Source organism: Trachinotus anak, unplaced genomic scaffold (genome assembly GCF_046630095.1).
Source record: "Trachinotus anak isolate AG129_WGS33_773 ecotype Australia unplaced genomic scaffold, CSIRO_AGI_Tana_v1 ptg000001l, whole genome shotgun sequence".
Classification (NCBI taxonomy): Eukaryota; Metazoa; Chordata; class Actinopteri; order Carangiformes; family Carangidae; genus Trachinotus; species Trachinotus anak.
The window spans coordinates 16290253-16302918 of NW_027273852.1; the positions used below are offsets into that span (position 1 = coordinate 16290253).

General features: G+C 38.7%; 1 protein-coding gene and 3 non-coding genes across 4 annotated transcripts; 2 read left to right on the forward strand and 2 right to left on the reverse strand.

Moving 5' to 3' along the window:
• Positions 1–2637: 2637 nt before the first annotated feature.
• trnal-caa (transfer RNA leucine (anticodon CAA)) lies at positions 2638–2748 on the reverse strand. The gene is made up of 2 exons: positions 2711–2748; positions 2638–2683 (listed from the first exon to the last, which is right to left on the reverse strand). It is a non-coding gene; the product is annotated as a tRNA-Leu (tRNA).
• Positions 2749–3181: 433 nt separating this feature from the next.
• LOC139625554 (5S ribosomal RNA) lies at positions 3182–3300 on the forward strand. Its single transcript, XR_011691920.1, has one exon. It is a non-coding gene; the product is annotated as a 5S ribosomal RNA (ribosomal RNA).
• Positions 3301–3657: 357 nt separating this feature from the next.
• Positions 3658–3766, reverse strand: trnal-caa (transfer RNA leucine (anticodon CAA)). Its single transcript has 2 exons — positions 3729–3766; positions 3658–3703 (listed from the first exon to the last, which is right to left on the reverse strand). It is a non-coding gene; the product is annotated as a tRNA-Leu (tRNA).
• Positions 3767–3990: 224 nt separating this feature from the next.
• On the forward strand, positions 3991–12365 carry dhrs12 (dehydrogenase/reductase (SDR family) member 12). The gene is made up of 10 exons (XM_071480606.1): positions 3991–4150; positions 5034–5167; positions 6274–6356; positions 7893–7985; positions 8075–8156; positions 9354–9415; positions 9557–9661; positions 9770–9860; positions 10402–10539; positions 11852–12365. Exons 1-10 carry the CDS (start codon positions 4095–4097, stop codon positions 11962–11964), a joined length of 957 nt encoding a protein of 318 aa, XP_071336707.1. The 5' UTR covers positions 3991–4094; the 3' UTR covers positions 11965–12365.
• Positions 12366–12666: the final 301 nt, after the last annotated feature.

Here is a 12666-nt window from a genome sequence, read left to right on the forward strand (position 1 = left end):
TCACTGACCTTCTGCCGCAGTTTCTGTCCTCATTCAGATTTGTTGAGATTTGTTGAGAAACACAGAGTGTTTGTGGATCACACACACTGGCAACAGATGAAATGATAAAATGTGGAAGAGTGTGGTTGATAAAGATATTCTGACCAAGGGATCGGCAGCTTTGGATTAGACATATAAAATAATTCGTCCCAGAGGAGGATTTAGGCATGCTAGTATTTGATTGGCTGAAAGGGAGGGGACTATCTGGAGGCTCACATCATTTACAGATGCCGCACTTAGTGTCATACAGTGGGAAGTTATCTTTTTAATCCACCTTTCATCAGCAGAGGGCGCTGTTCTGTCTTTTTTTTTTTTTAAGAATAGAATAGAATAAATCTTTAATGTCCACTAGAGTGGAAAATTGTCTTTGGCTCACCAACACTCAGACCACTGGAGATGCAGATGGCTCCATACAAACACCTAACATTAAAAAAAAAAAAAAAGAAAAGCTAAATTAGCAGCACTGTACACTTTACAGGGGCATCCTCACACCACGTAATAAATAAACGCCTCAAATAAAACAGTGGTACAATGCAAAGCACATAGTTCACACTGCTAAATACAGCCCACTGCCAGAAATGTCTTGCAATGATACATCTTTGTAGTATTTCAGAAATGTATCATGTTGATTTTGCAGGAGAACCTTTTTCAAATCATATACAATATCCTGGAAACCATTCTTTGTTTTTTAAGAGAGGGAGACATTCCTCTCTAGATTAGAGATCAGGCGTGTTCACGGACGGGTGGTGGTGAGCCAAACTGTCTGATATACTCAAGCTCTCTATACTTGCTGAGACGCCACTGATTTTGAATATGGAAATCAATCATCTGAAATTCTTTTATATTCAAATCCAAACAGACAAAAGCAAAAATGAATTGATCCATCTAACAAGAATTCTCTGTCTATGTATAGTCTGATAAAGCATGTTGGGCTATTTGGTGTTATCAGTTAGTCCACTGTTACCCAAAATGCATTAAAACAGCTCACTGAGAAGCGCCTGTTTTCAGGTGAAATGTGTATACTTTGAGAGGGAACCCACAATGACATTTTCGTCAACCTACATAAAACATCAAAACATGACACAGAGATACAGACTGTAAGATAAATGGGTTTTCAATTACAGATGCAGCTGTGCCCTCTGCTGAATAAAGATGGGGATAAAAAGCTTACAGCACCTGGTATTCCCAGGTGGTCACTCATCCAGGTACTAACCAGGCTTAACTTCCGAGATCAGACTTTTGTTGTCCAAAGTTCAGATGAATCAAACATATTCAAGGACTATTTATTTAAGAGAAACATTTACAATGCTTTACAAGTAAAAAAAAAAAAAAAACTCAATATAGTCTTTTCAAATCTGAAAATACTGCAATAAAACCAAAGAAACAAAATATAAATAAAATAATTAAACAAAACCAAGAATACACACACATCATTTAAGAGGCAAAAAGCAATGAATTGTTGTCCACGATTTTTAACCAGCTCAGCTCTGTGTCCAAATGTCTTTGCTGTACATGTGAAGTTTTATTGAGTTTGTGAGTAATGTATGTATACATACATAAAGACAATCTAAAATAATGATAATACACAAGTGACAAACATAAATTGTCATTCTCTTTCAGGCCACAGTTCTCTTATTTTACTGTATTCTGTATCATATTTATATATTTTATATATTACATTTATGTTAGGCAAACATATATTTATGTCACACATGAACATATTTAGGCTATAGTTATTTTCATAATCATCATACTTGTAGGCTGTTCTCACATTATGCCTGGTTAGTTATTATGCAAATGTTTTAATTTATTATATACAAAGGTATTAAAATAAAAATGTGTCTACTATTTCAGATTGATTAGGAACATCAGTGTAAAACATTGGCATATAAGTTGTAATTAATTTATATATTATTGGTCAAATTATTTACTTTTATAGAGCAGGTACAATAAATTGATAAGTACAACTTTTGGGTTGCCAGGTTGTGGAAAGTCCTCCTCCAACATGACAAAGTTATCTTTTCTTAGTTGCTTAATATGCTATTTGGGAGACTAATCCGATGGACTGAATACTTGCCTTCTCAAAAGGGGCTTCAGGGCATCTGGACCACAAAAAACAGACAGTACAGTGTCATGCTACTTAATACGCAATGAATCAAAAGAGTACACTGATTTACTAACATACATATAACAAATGGTTGTTCACGCCCCATGTTTATTTGTGTAAGACATGAAATGTTATGTCTATGCAGAAATTTAAGAATAAATAAGAGCAGTATGTGTATGTGTGTATCCTTTTTTGTTGGGGGGACACCCTAATAAATCTACAGTAAAGTGTCATGCTGGTGGATGTCTTTCCACAACCTGGCAACCCATAAGTTATTGATAGCATGTAACAAATCTGTGAAGTGTTTGTAAATGATTTATTAACCATCAAAAAGTAGTTAGTCGCAGCTTTTAAAGACTTTATAAATTTGACTTCATTATAAAGTGTAATCTTAGACTTTAATTCAATGTCCCAAGAAAACATAGTATGTGTGAGACGGTAGGAGACTCTCAGGGCTTCACGTCTTGTTTATCGTACAGAGGAAAAGGTATTGTCAGAAGTGGGATTCGAACCCACGCCTCCATTCGGAGACCAGAAGTCCCGGTTCTCAGGAAGGTTTGTCACCTTGAGTCTGGCGCCTTAGACCGCTCGGCCATCCTGACAACTGTGCTCAGCCTCCCGCTAGAAGGCTGTTTGACTGCTGCTCAGGGATGTCTGCAGATACGGAGTTTTGTGCTGATCTTCAGGGAAATAAATAGCTTTAATAATGCCTCATCAGCTTTGGTGCGTTATGGCGTATCGTGTCACATAATGTGACACTACCAGAGAAGACTTAGTTTAACAAAGCGACACAACTTTTGCGCTGAACACTGGACATATGGAGACAGGTAAGCTGACAGGCCGAGAGCCGGAGCCTCTGTCAGACTGACTGTGTGGCTGGATTTGGTCTGTTCATGGTATTTCTAAATCGTGTCACCGCCATCGTCGTGTCAGGGGAACAGGAAGGAAAGTCATGTGGTCACCAAAACAACTCAGGAAATAGTTTGCTGTTTTGTTTTAGCGTCTATAAAGAGCCTATGTGCACAGGCTGCTGTCGCTTACGGCCACACCACCCTGAACACGCCCGATCTCGTCCGATCTCGGAAGCTAAGCAGGGTCGGGCCTGGTTAGTACTTGGATGGGAGACCGCCTGGGAATACCAGGTGCTGTAAGCTTTTGAGTCCCCATCTTTCATCAGCAGAGGTCGCTAATGCATCTGTAGTTGAGACAGATCTGCCCCCCGACATTATCAGATCGCTATTATCGTTTTATCGTCATCGTCAGACCTCGCTTTTATCGCCCTTGTGCACTTGAACTAATTGAGCCACTACTCGGGTCCTTAATTCAGCGCCACAGAATGGAGCACCTGTGCTGATATTGTCCTTCAGTGCTGAAATATCCAACAACTTGGTGATTACACACATTGTGTCGACGTAAATAATACGTAGGTGGGTTGGTTTGGACGAGTCGATGGTGCAACGTGATACCATTTCTCCCAAAACAACGGACATACCACAGGTGCTAAAAGGTATTGTCAGAAGTGGGATTCGAACCCACGCCTCCATTCGGAGACCAGAAGTCCCGGTTCTCAGGAAGGTTCAACCTTGAGTCTGGCGCCTTAGACCACTCGGCCATCCTGACAACTGTGCTGGGTGGGGCGGAGTCAGTCCTTCAAGTATTTACAGTTTTACGGTCTCGCACTGACTGTCGTGTATCTTTCAGAAATGCTTCATTTCTCACACGTTGACCTAACAGGGTCGCCGGCTGTCTGCTTATTTCATGTGGGGACAGTAATAAACGTATAAACCCACCAGGGGCGCTGTGAAGTTGTTTATCATTTACTTCCGGCGGTCGTACATGTGACTCTCCGCCCACATTACTACATAACCACCTCCAGTCATTCTTATGAAACTGTGTCCACCCTGTCGTCTTCAGCAGAGCACCTCTTGCAGACGACCGAGAGTCGAAAATGTCGATTTACAGGAATGCCGTGTGGTTTGTGAAAGGACTGCAGGAATATACAAAGTAAGCGGAGCGTGTGTCGTTTCTACCGAGATGTCAGTGAAGTAGTCAAACGTCTTGTGGTATTTATGGTTTGCGTAACATTGACCTGATCCTTCTCATGTTGTGTTACCCCTGAGGACTGCCCTCAGACTGCCCTCTCAGTGCTGAAGTCATATGTTGCTTTGTCAGTGATATCATCAGCTACTACGGTTGTGCAGTTAACGCAGTGCTGTATGGGATATCGAAGGGTGCAACTAGTCGAAAACAAGTTTTACAAATCACTGAGCTCAGTTTTCTCTAATAGAAAAAAGTCTCCAATTTCAAAAGTTTGAAAATTTGATGAAAATTGCTTATTTTCCACTAGTTAATCTGTCGATTCATTGCATGAGGCTTATCTGAGTCCATTAATTAATTATATCATTAGGAATTCATGTTATACAGTGCTGGGAAGCCCTGGAAAAAATAAGAAATAATAATAGATACTTTTACTGGTTTTCCAAACGTTTTTGCTTGTTTGTTGACTTATATGATTACTTTACAGGAGAATTACTGGCTGTTTTGTTTTTGACTGTGAACTAATTGTCTAGTATTCCTAGTACTATCTATATCCATATTTCCTTTAACACATTTTAAAATGAGCTGCATCCTCACTGATGCAGTTTGTTAAAAGTGATTAGGAGGAAACTGCTTCTCAAAACAAAGTAATTTGTGGTAATATTGATTAATCGACTCATCATTGTTGCTAAAAAAAAAACCAAACTGACAGAAAACAGAGCAGAGTTTGAATATCTGCAGGAAAGAAAAGGAGACGCCTCTGCCCCAGTGTCACATCAGAACATGCACGAATATTGGTGCTGGTGTGTGTTTGTGCTGCACTCACTGTGCTGCTCTTTGCTCCTGACAGGAGTGGCTATGAAGCTGCAGCAAAGCATTTTGCCCCAGCAGACCTGGATGTTAACCTGAGTGGGAGGTCCTTCATGATAACAGGTGCCAACAGTGGGATAGGAAAAGCCACAGCACAGGAAATCGCCAATAGAGGTGAGTGTTCAACAGAGGTCAGTTAACATTTTAGTTCTACTGAAGTGCAGGACACTCTCTCTCTCTTCTCTCCCCTCTTCTCTCTCTCTTCTCTCCCCTCTCCTCCCCCTCCCCCTCTTTCTATCTTCTCCTAAACCCAACCGGTCGAGGCAGACGGCCGCCCACCCTGAGCCCGGTTCTGTTGGAGGTTTCTTCCTGTTAAAAGGGAGTTTTTCCTCCCCCCTGTCGCCAAGCGCTTGCTCGTTGTGGGAACTGTTGGGTTTTTCTCTGTAACAAAGTAAGGTCTTGACCTTACCCTGTAAAGTGCCTTGAGATAATGTATATTATGATTTGGCGCTATACAAATAAAATTGAATTGAATTGAATTGAATTGAAAGTCGGACTCCAGCTGTTATAGCTCGAGCTGTTCAGGGCTCCATTTAGACTATACCTGATTTAACTGTAATCTGTGTCTGGATAATGGCATTTGTTCCCCAGGCCTTTGCATTGACACCTGGTGTTAATAAGCAACCCTGTTATCTTGATTAGGTTTGTATTGTGATCAGATGCCATTATTAGTTGTTAGGAAAGCAGTGCCATGGATGGATTTTTTTTTTGTTTGTTTTTTGTAGGGGAGATTTTCTAGCTACTACCTCTGCTTGTAGCTGTTGCTGAGTTTGCTTAAACGAGCAGGAAGAGTTATATTTTCTTATGAATATGCTCATATGGATTGCATCACAGATTGCATTAACACCTTTTCAGAGATGTGGTCACAATCTGACCCCGACTACCTCCAAATGATATCTCCGACAAAACCTTAAAGAGCAGTGATTCTGTTTTATGGCTATTGTATGATGATTGTCTTTTACCCATTTTATTTAATATTTTATTTTTGTATTTCTATATTTAATTCATACCATAGTTTTTTTCTGTTAATGTCATGTCATTCACCTATAAAACACTTTGAACTGCACTAACTGCAGTTTTCAAGTAAAGTTTCATTGATTGAAACCTGATCAGTACATCGGCCCATTTCTGAAAATAACTACATGCAGAGGTTCAATCTTTAAGGTGGTGGAAGTTATGTTTGGCTTGTCCACTCGTGTGTTTTTGTTTCGCGTGTGCAGGGGGAATCGTTCACATGGTGTGTCGAAACAAGGGCCGAGCAGAAGCAGCCAAAGATGAAATTGTGGAACGGAGTAAAAATCAGGTGAGAAATATGTTGCATGTCCAAGAGGAGGGATTATTGCTCCTGAGGTTTCACCAGTTTTACTGCTGTTTAAAGGGATTTTTTGTTTTTATCTTATTTAAATTGAGAGTCAAAGGGTGTCGTGTGGTGTACTGATTGGAAAGCCCTCTGAGACCCATATGTGATTGCAGGCTTTATGAATAAATTTAACTGACTGAGGACTCCCTGCAGTAACACACTGCTTAATGTTTACAGTGAGATATAAAAGGAGAGCAGTCATCTCATGGTATACAGTGGAGTATGTCATCGTATTGCCCAACTAGGGACAATCATAGAAATAAATCCTACTAAATAAATCCCCTGACAAAATCTAATATGTTGTATTTTTATTTTACAAACAGACATTAGATTGTCAACAAACCAAACCCTGTTAAACTTTAGCGCTGCTTGTGTTTTAAGGAATAATATATATATTATTAAACACTTTATATAATGCACAATACTCATCCTATAACTGAGGATTCAACAAAACATTATTGTTGTAGCTAGAACCAACAAATATCACATGCTTTTGATTAATATTTCTGTAAATTACCAAGTTATTAATGCGTAACTATGAACATATTTTAAAGGAACATTGTTAGCAGTGGAGCCCAACTGATGCAGCTATGCGGACAGAAATGGCAGCACCGAGCATGTGTATGACTTGTTGCATGGTTTGTCCAGCAGAGAGCACTGTGGGCCTGCTGGAAACACTGATGCATGTGCGTTTATTTTTCAGCTTTAAGGGACACTTGTCTTTGTTGTGTTTCATCTCCTTCTGCAGGAGATGTGGTCACAGAGTTAAATGTTGTTTAACTAACAGAATGGAGGCTATTATTTGCTCTTGTTCACTTATGGATTCACCTCCTCATTGATCTAATGTAACGAATCATTGACATGACAGTGCAGTCTCATGAGTGAAAAAAACATTAAACACAAGTCAGAACATCAAATAAATATCAGATAAAATGCAAAGGAAGCAAGGCAACAAATCTTTCATGTAGGTTTTAAATGTAATAATGTAGTGGTATTATTAGCATCATTATCTAAAGAGGAGAAATTACTGTGGTAATGATTTTTTATGGTGAAATTATTGAGCAATTAGTGGACTGGCAGAAAATTCTGAATTTATAAAAATAATCAAGTAACTGTTTATCAAGCAAAAATGTCAGCTATTGTTTTTTCCTTGCTTGTCAAATGTGAAGATCTGCTGCTTTTCTCTGTTTATGTCATTGTAAATTCAATATTTATGGCTTTTGGACTGTTGGTTGGAAAAAAAGAGGCTGCTTGTGCACATCACATTGGGATGTGCACTGGGAGCTTGTGTTGTCTTTTGTGTTGTCTTTTTTTCACTATTTTCTAATGTTTAGTAGAATGATCACTAGATTCACATTACACCATATGTCTATATATCACATATGGAAAAATCCATCTTTTATATTATTTTCTTTTGAATATAAAGTTCAATTTCAGTCTGTAAGGACAGAGGTTTAACAGTTTCCTTTTTATTTCCAGAATGTTCACATCCACATTGTCGACATGTCCAGTGCGAGACAAGTGTGGGAGTTTGCCCAGAACTTCTCACAAAGCAACAGTGTACATGTGCTGGTGGGTGTCTGGAGGTCTTTGCTGGATCATCTGAAATACACACACTGGTTTCTTGAATGATAATTTTAATCACCTGTCATGTTCGCCAGATCAACAATGCAGGCTGCATGGTCAACCAGAGAGAGTTAACTGAGGAGGGTTTGGAGAAGAACTTTGCCACAAATACACTTGGTAATGAGAAGTATTTCTTAATACTAGTTCCAATGCAGTATGTGTCAGTATATTAATTATAGATTCCATAACAATAAATTTTTTAGACAGCTTATATAAACATGTTTTTCTTCAAAACTCCTAATTTTAACTCTAACCCTAACTTGTTCTTTTGGCAAAGGAAGCTAAAAATGTAAATGTTAAAACAAGAACTTTATGTAAATAAGATTGTGTCAGATTTTGATTTTGATTTGTCTCATGTAACATTTGGTGCTGATTTTAGGTATTTGACAATTTCCAGTGCTCCGTGCTGCAGACACATTGCTATCAGTCAGTTTGATACCAATAATCAATTATGGACAATAACTTACTCTGCTGACTGTGAACACCTTTTCTTTTACAAAAACATTCCTTGTCTATAGTGGTGGAAAATAACCAAGTGCATTTACAAAAGCGGTATACTTAACTACACTTTTGTAGATTCTTTTACTTCCATTATTTCCAAGTTATACTACGTGATAGTTCTATTCCACTACATTCAGAGGGAATATTATTACACTACTATACTATAATACTCCATTTTAATAGTTTCTTTGATTGTACATATAAAACTCAACCTATAAGATATGATGCATAATTAAGGATCTAATGCCCTGCAGATCTGTTATGCAGATCTGTTTATGTTGAGTTGTCCAAAGCTACACATGCTGGAACATATGTGAGTCACCAGTAACACAAAAGAATTTGTAACTTTTCTTTCAGTTAATCTAAGAGGGGCATTCCTTCAGTCCTAAAAATGATAATAATGACTCCTACTGTGCCATTCTGCAAAATGAGTAGTTTTGTACATGTACCAGGTAATAATGTAATACATTATTACTCAAGTAGAATTTTGAATGGGGACCTTTTACTTGTAATAGAGTAATTTCTGAGTGCAGTATAATTACTTTTACTTAAATAAAGGGTCTGAATACCTCCTCCACCACTGCTTGTTGGGTTAGATAAAGAAATTCTCTGTAAATGTTGTCTAAAGAAAAGCAGTGCAAAAGGACTTTGTCTAAATAAGGTATAAATTGAATGGAATAATACTTAAAATCATCAGGCAGTATAAGATTAAATAATAAGCAAATAAGATTAAAGATTACTGGATTCTCAGCTATAGCAGATAGAGCAGGTAAATGTTACTGAACTGTCCTCTGTGCCTACCTGTATTTCCAGGTACATACATCCTGACCACAGCGCTGATACCTGCACTGAAGAAGGCTGAAGACCCCAGAGTGGTTGGTTAAATTTAAACTGAAGAAAATGCTCTTCATGTCAAAAATTATGCCTCACAAACAAATTACTGTCAGGTGTAGAGGCAGACTCAAACTGTGCATTATTAAAAGTAAAAATCAATACCTGCTCCCATCTCCTCGCAGGTCACGGTGTCGTCAGGCGGCATGCTCACTCAGAAGCTGAACATGGACAACCTCCAGTTTGAGAAGGGGACGTTTGATGGCACCATGGCCTACGCTCAGAACAAAGTAAGACTTTGACTGATTTACAACAACTGTGTGCCAGAGAGCTGAACAGAAGTGATTGTGGCATGTATCCATCCTTGTTGAAGTGTTTCTGTGTTTTCACTGTGCCAGAGACAGCAGGTGATTCTGACGGAGAGATGGGCTTCTCAACACAAAGAGATCCACTTCTCCTCCATGCACCCTGGCTGGGCAGACACACCAGGTAAACAAAAGAAAGGACTATTGCGAATGAAAGCAGACTGAGGAGACAGATGGATGTAATCTTGGTTTTATCTGTCTAGGTTTTGAGATTTCAGTTTTCACCTCAATACAACAGAGGGTAAAAGAATTTTGTATTAAAAGATTATGTTTAAAAATTTAACAGCAATTTTTTCAGTCGAGACTACACTGTGGACAGTTTACATTTGGACTTTTTTCTGTTGGTAGGTGTAGTACCAGTTAAACTAAGCAATATCTTGTCACAGCTGAGTAGACATAATTATAATGAATTAAAAAAAAAACAAAAAAAAAAAACAAAACAACATACTAGAAAATAAAAGAGCAACGGCCCCCGGTGACGCTGATAGTAAAACAAAATCACTGCTGCGTACTTTGTTGTAGACGGTAATAAGGACTGAGCACTAAGACCAAGCTCTTTGTGTTCACTTCACATTAAAGGTTTTGAATTATACCCTGTGAACAACTTGCACATGTGATAGAAAATGCTGCTTTTCTGATTTGCAGTCTTGTTTTTCTCTCTGTAGCCGTGCAGTCGTCCATGCCGTCCTTCCACGCTAAGATGCAGTCCAAGCTGAGGACGGAGGCCATGGGTGCCGACACCACGGTGTGGCTCGCTGTGTCTCCAGCTGCCGTAAAGCAGCCCAGTGGACTCTTCTTCCAGGGTCAGAAACAAATCGCATTCATAAACCCAGCTATTCAGCTCCGCCCATCTCCATCTTAACAACAGAAGTGGATGTTGAAGTGTGACTTCAGAGCAAACCCACAGAGAATTATCATCAACTCTGCAGCTCCATAGAGCATTTAACCTATTCACTGTATGGGCCAGTCTCATCAGTCCTGTTTCCAGCAGCAGCAGTTTTCAGAAAACAAGCTCTAATAAACCCACTCCCACCTGCCTACCCCTTAGCAGCCAGATACTTTTCTTAGGAGGAGGTGGAGGTAAAAGGAGAGGGAATATTGGACTTACATTCATCAAGTGGACACAAACACTCCATAACTCCAAATTAATGATAATGTTGCTTCAGATCTGCTGGATGTGTAAATTCATATAAATGCTGTGTTACCAGCTTGTTCAGTTGTCCCCCGGTGGTCAGCAGAATCAATGCAGCTTTTACATTAAGTGTCTGAAAAAATACTCCATTACAAGTAAAGGTCCTGCACTGAAAATAGTACTTTTGTAATACTAGTACAAGTAAAAGTACTAAGTGCCCAATAGAGTTTTCACAGCAAACATTTGAAATTGTCCAAGCAGGAAAAGCTCAGGTGTAATTAATGACATGAACGACGGCTCCGACCGTCCGGTGCCCCAGTGAGCTTACACAGCGAGCTAATTAAACACACCTGTGATCTTCAGGCTGTGACGAGCCAACGTATCTGCTGTGACCAAGCGTTACGCTGGTATATAGCACATAATTAGATCATTAATTCTGATTCATTACAGTGCTGTTAGCTTCTTTTGTTATTGTTCTGTTGACAAATTTATATCCTGTTAGTTTGTTTATTCTATAACAATGCGTCATATTCATGAGCTGGTTATACGTTTTGTGTGTAAAATCTTAATTTTAAGTTAAAAAGTAGCACGAAAGTGGCACGAAATAGAAATACTCAAGTAGTGCATATTATTATTTAAATACAGTAGTTGAGTAAATGTACTTAATTACACAGAGCCCTGGAGACAGTTATATTTGTAAGAATATGTTCTGTTAGAGACTTTAATTTCTGTCTTTGGGCGTGTCAGAGGCAGATGAAACATGTTGCACCACATCACTGAGCCATAAACAGGCTTCTTGTAAAGGGAGGACAGCGATTGTGATATAATTATGATTCAGTAATCAAGGACTATGTCTTGTTTCTATGATACCGTAACACTTACATTTAAATCATTGTTTCGCAGAATGTTAGCATTGTATCTAACACGTATTTGTGGTACAGGGTCTTTAGTGTTGTCTCATATTTCCATATGATTTCTTCCAGATCGCAAAGCGGTGGCGACACACCTGCCTTTGGCCTCCTCCAGGTCCACACCACAGGAGGAGGAGAAGCTTCTGGCTGTGCTGGAGGAGTTTGCCCTCAAGTTCAAACCTTAATATCTTTATATCAAACCTTTTAAAACCAAGCACTCCTCACCAATGTTATTGATGTTTACATAATCATGTCTTTTCTAATTGTATCAAGATACATTTTTTACTTTTCCGATGATACCTCAAGGAACAGGCTCCTCCAAGTGTGGTTGAGGTTGTTTTCAGCAAAGGAGAATCATATACAGATGTTGAGGCTTTTCTCTAATAGGTTAAAGGATGAAGAAAATTTGCTTTTTTTATATACACTTAATATGAAATGCTGCAATATAAAGTCTAAGGAGTGCAAAGTATAGGTCTGGGATGCTTTAATGTATGTTTAACACGAAATACAAATGTATAAATTTATATCTGTAAAGCATATTATTTAATTTCACTAAATTTTTGTGATAAATGTCTGACTCCTTTCACAAGCTCTTTTTAGGCCATTTTGTCTGATATCAGAGGGGCGGGGCTGGGCTGGGCTGGGCTGGGCGGGGCGGGGCTGGGCTGAGGTTTGGGTTCAGGTCTCAGTTTTAAGCCCACGAATGACTAGACCTTTCACAGGCAATTTATCTGTAAACACATATTGAAAACGTTTCCTCATTTTTACATTTCACAAAAATTCTCAGGATTCACACGTTTTCATCCTGAAGACAATTTAGTATAATAGCAAAAATAAAAACTTTGACAAACAATTAATCATTTCTGTAATTTCTCAAGTAAAAACAT

What these genes read in the sequence shown, in the direction of transcription:
- dhrs12 (XM_071480606.1), top strand. Translation starts at nt 4,095, where the DNA reads ATGTCGATTTACAGGAATGCCGTGTGGTTTGTGAAAGGACTGCAGGAA. An exon ending in TGGAACGGAGTAAAAATCAG is followed by an intron (nt 6,357 to 7,892) that starts GTGAGAAATATG and finishes TTTTATTTCCAG; the next exon opens with AATGTTCACATCCACATTGT. An exon ending in TGGCCTACGCTCAGAACAAA is followed by an intron (nt 9,662 to 9,769) that starts GTAAGACTTTGA and finishes TCACTGTGCCAG; the next exon opens with AGACAGCAGGTGATTCTGAC.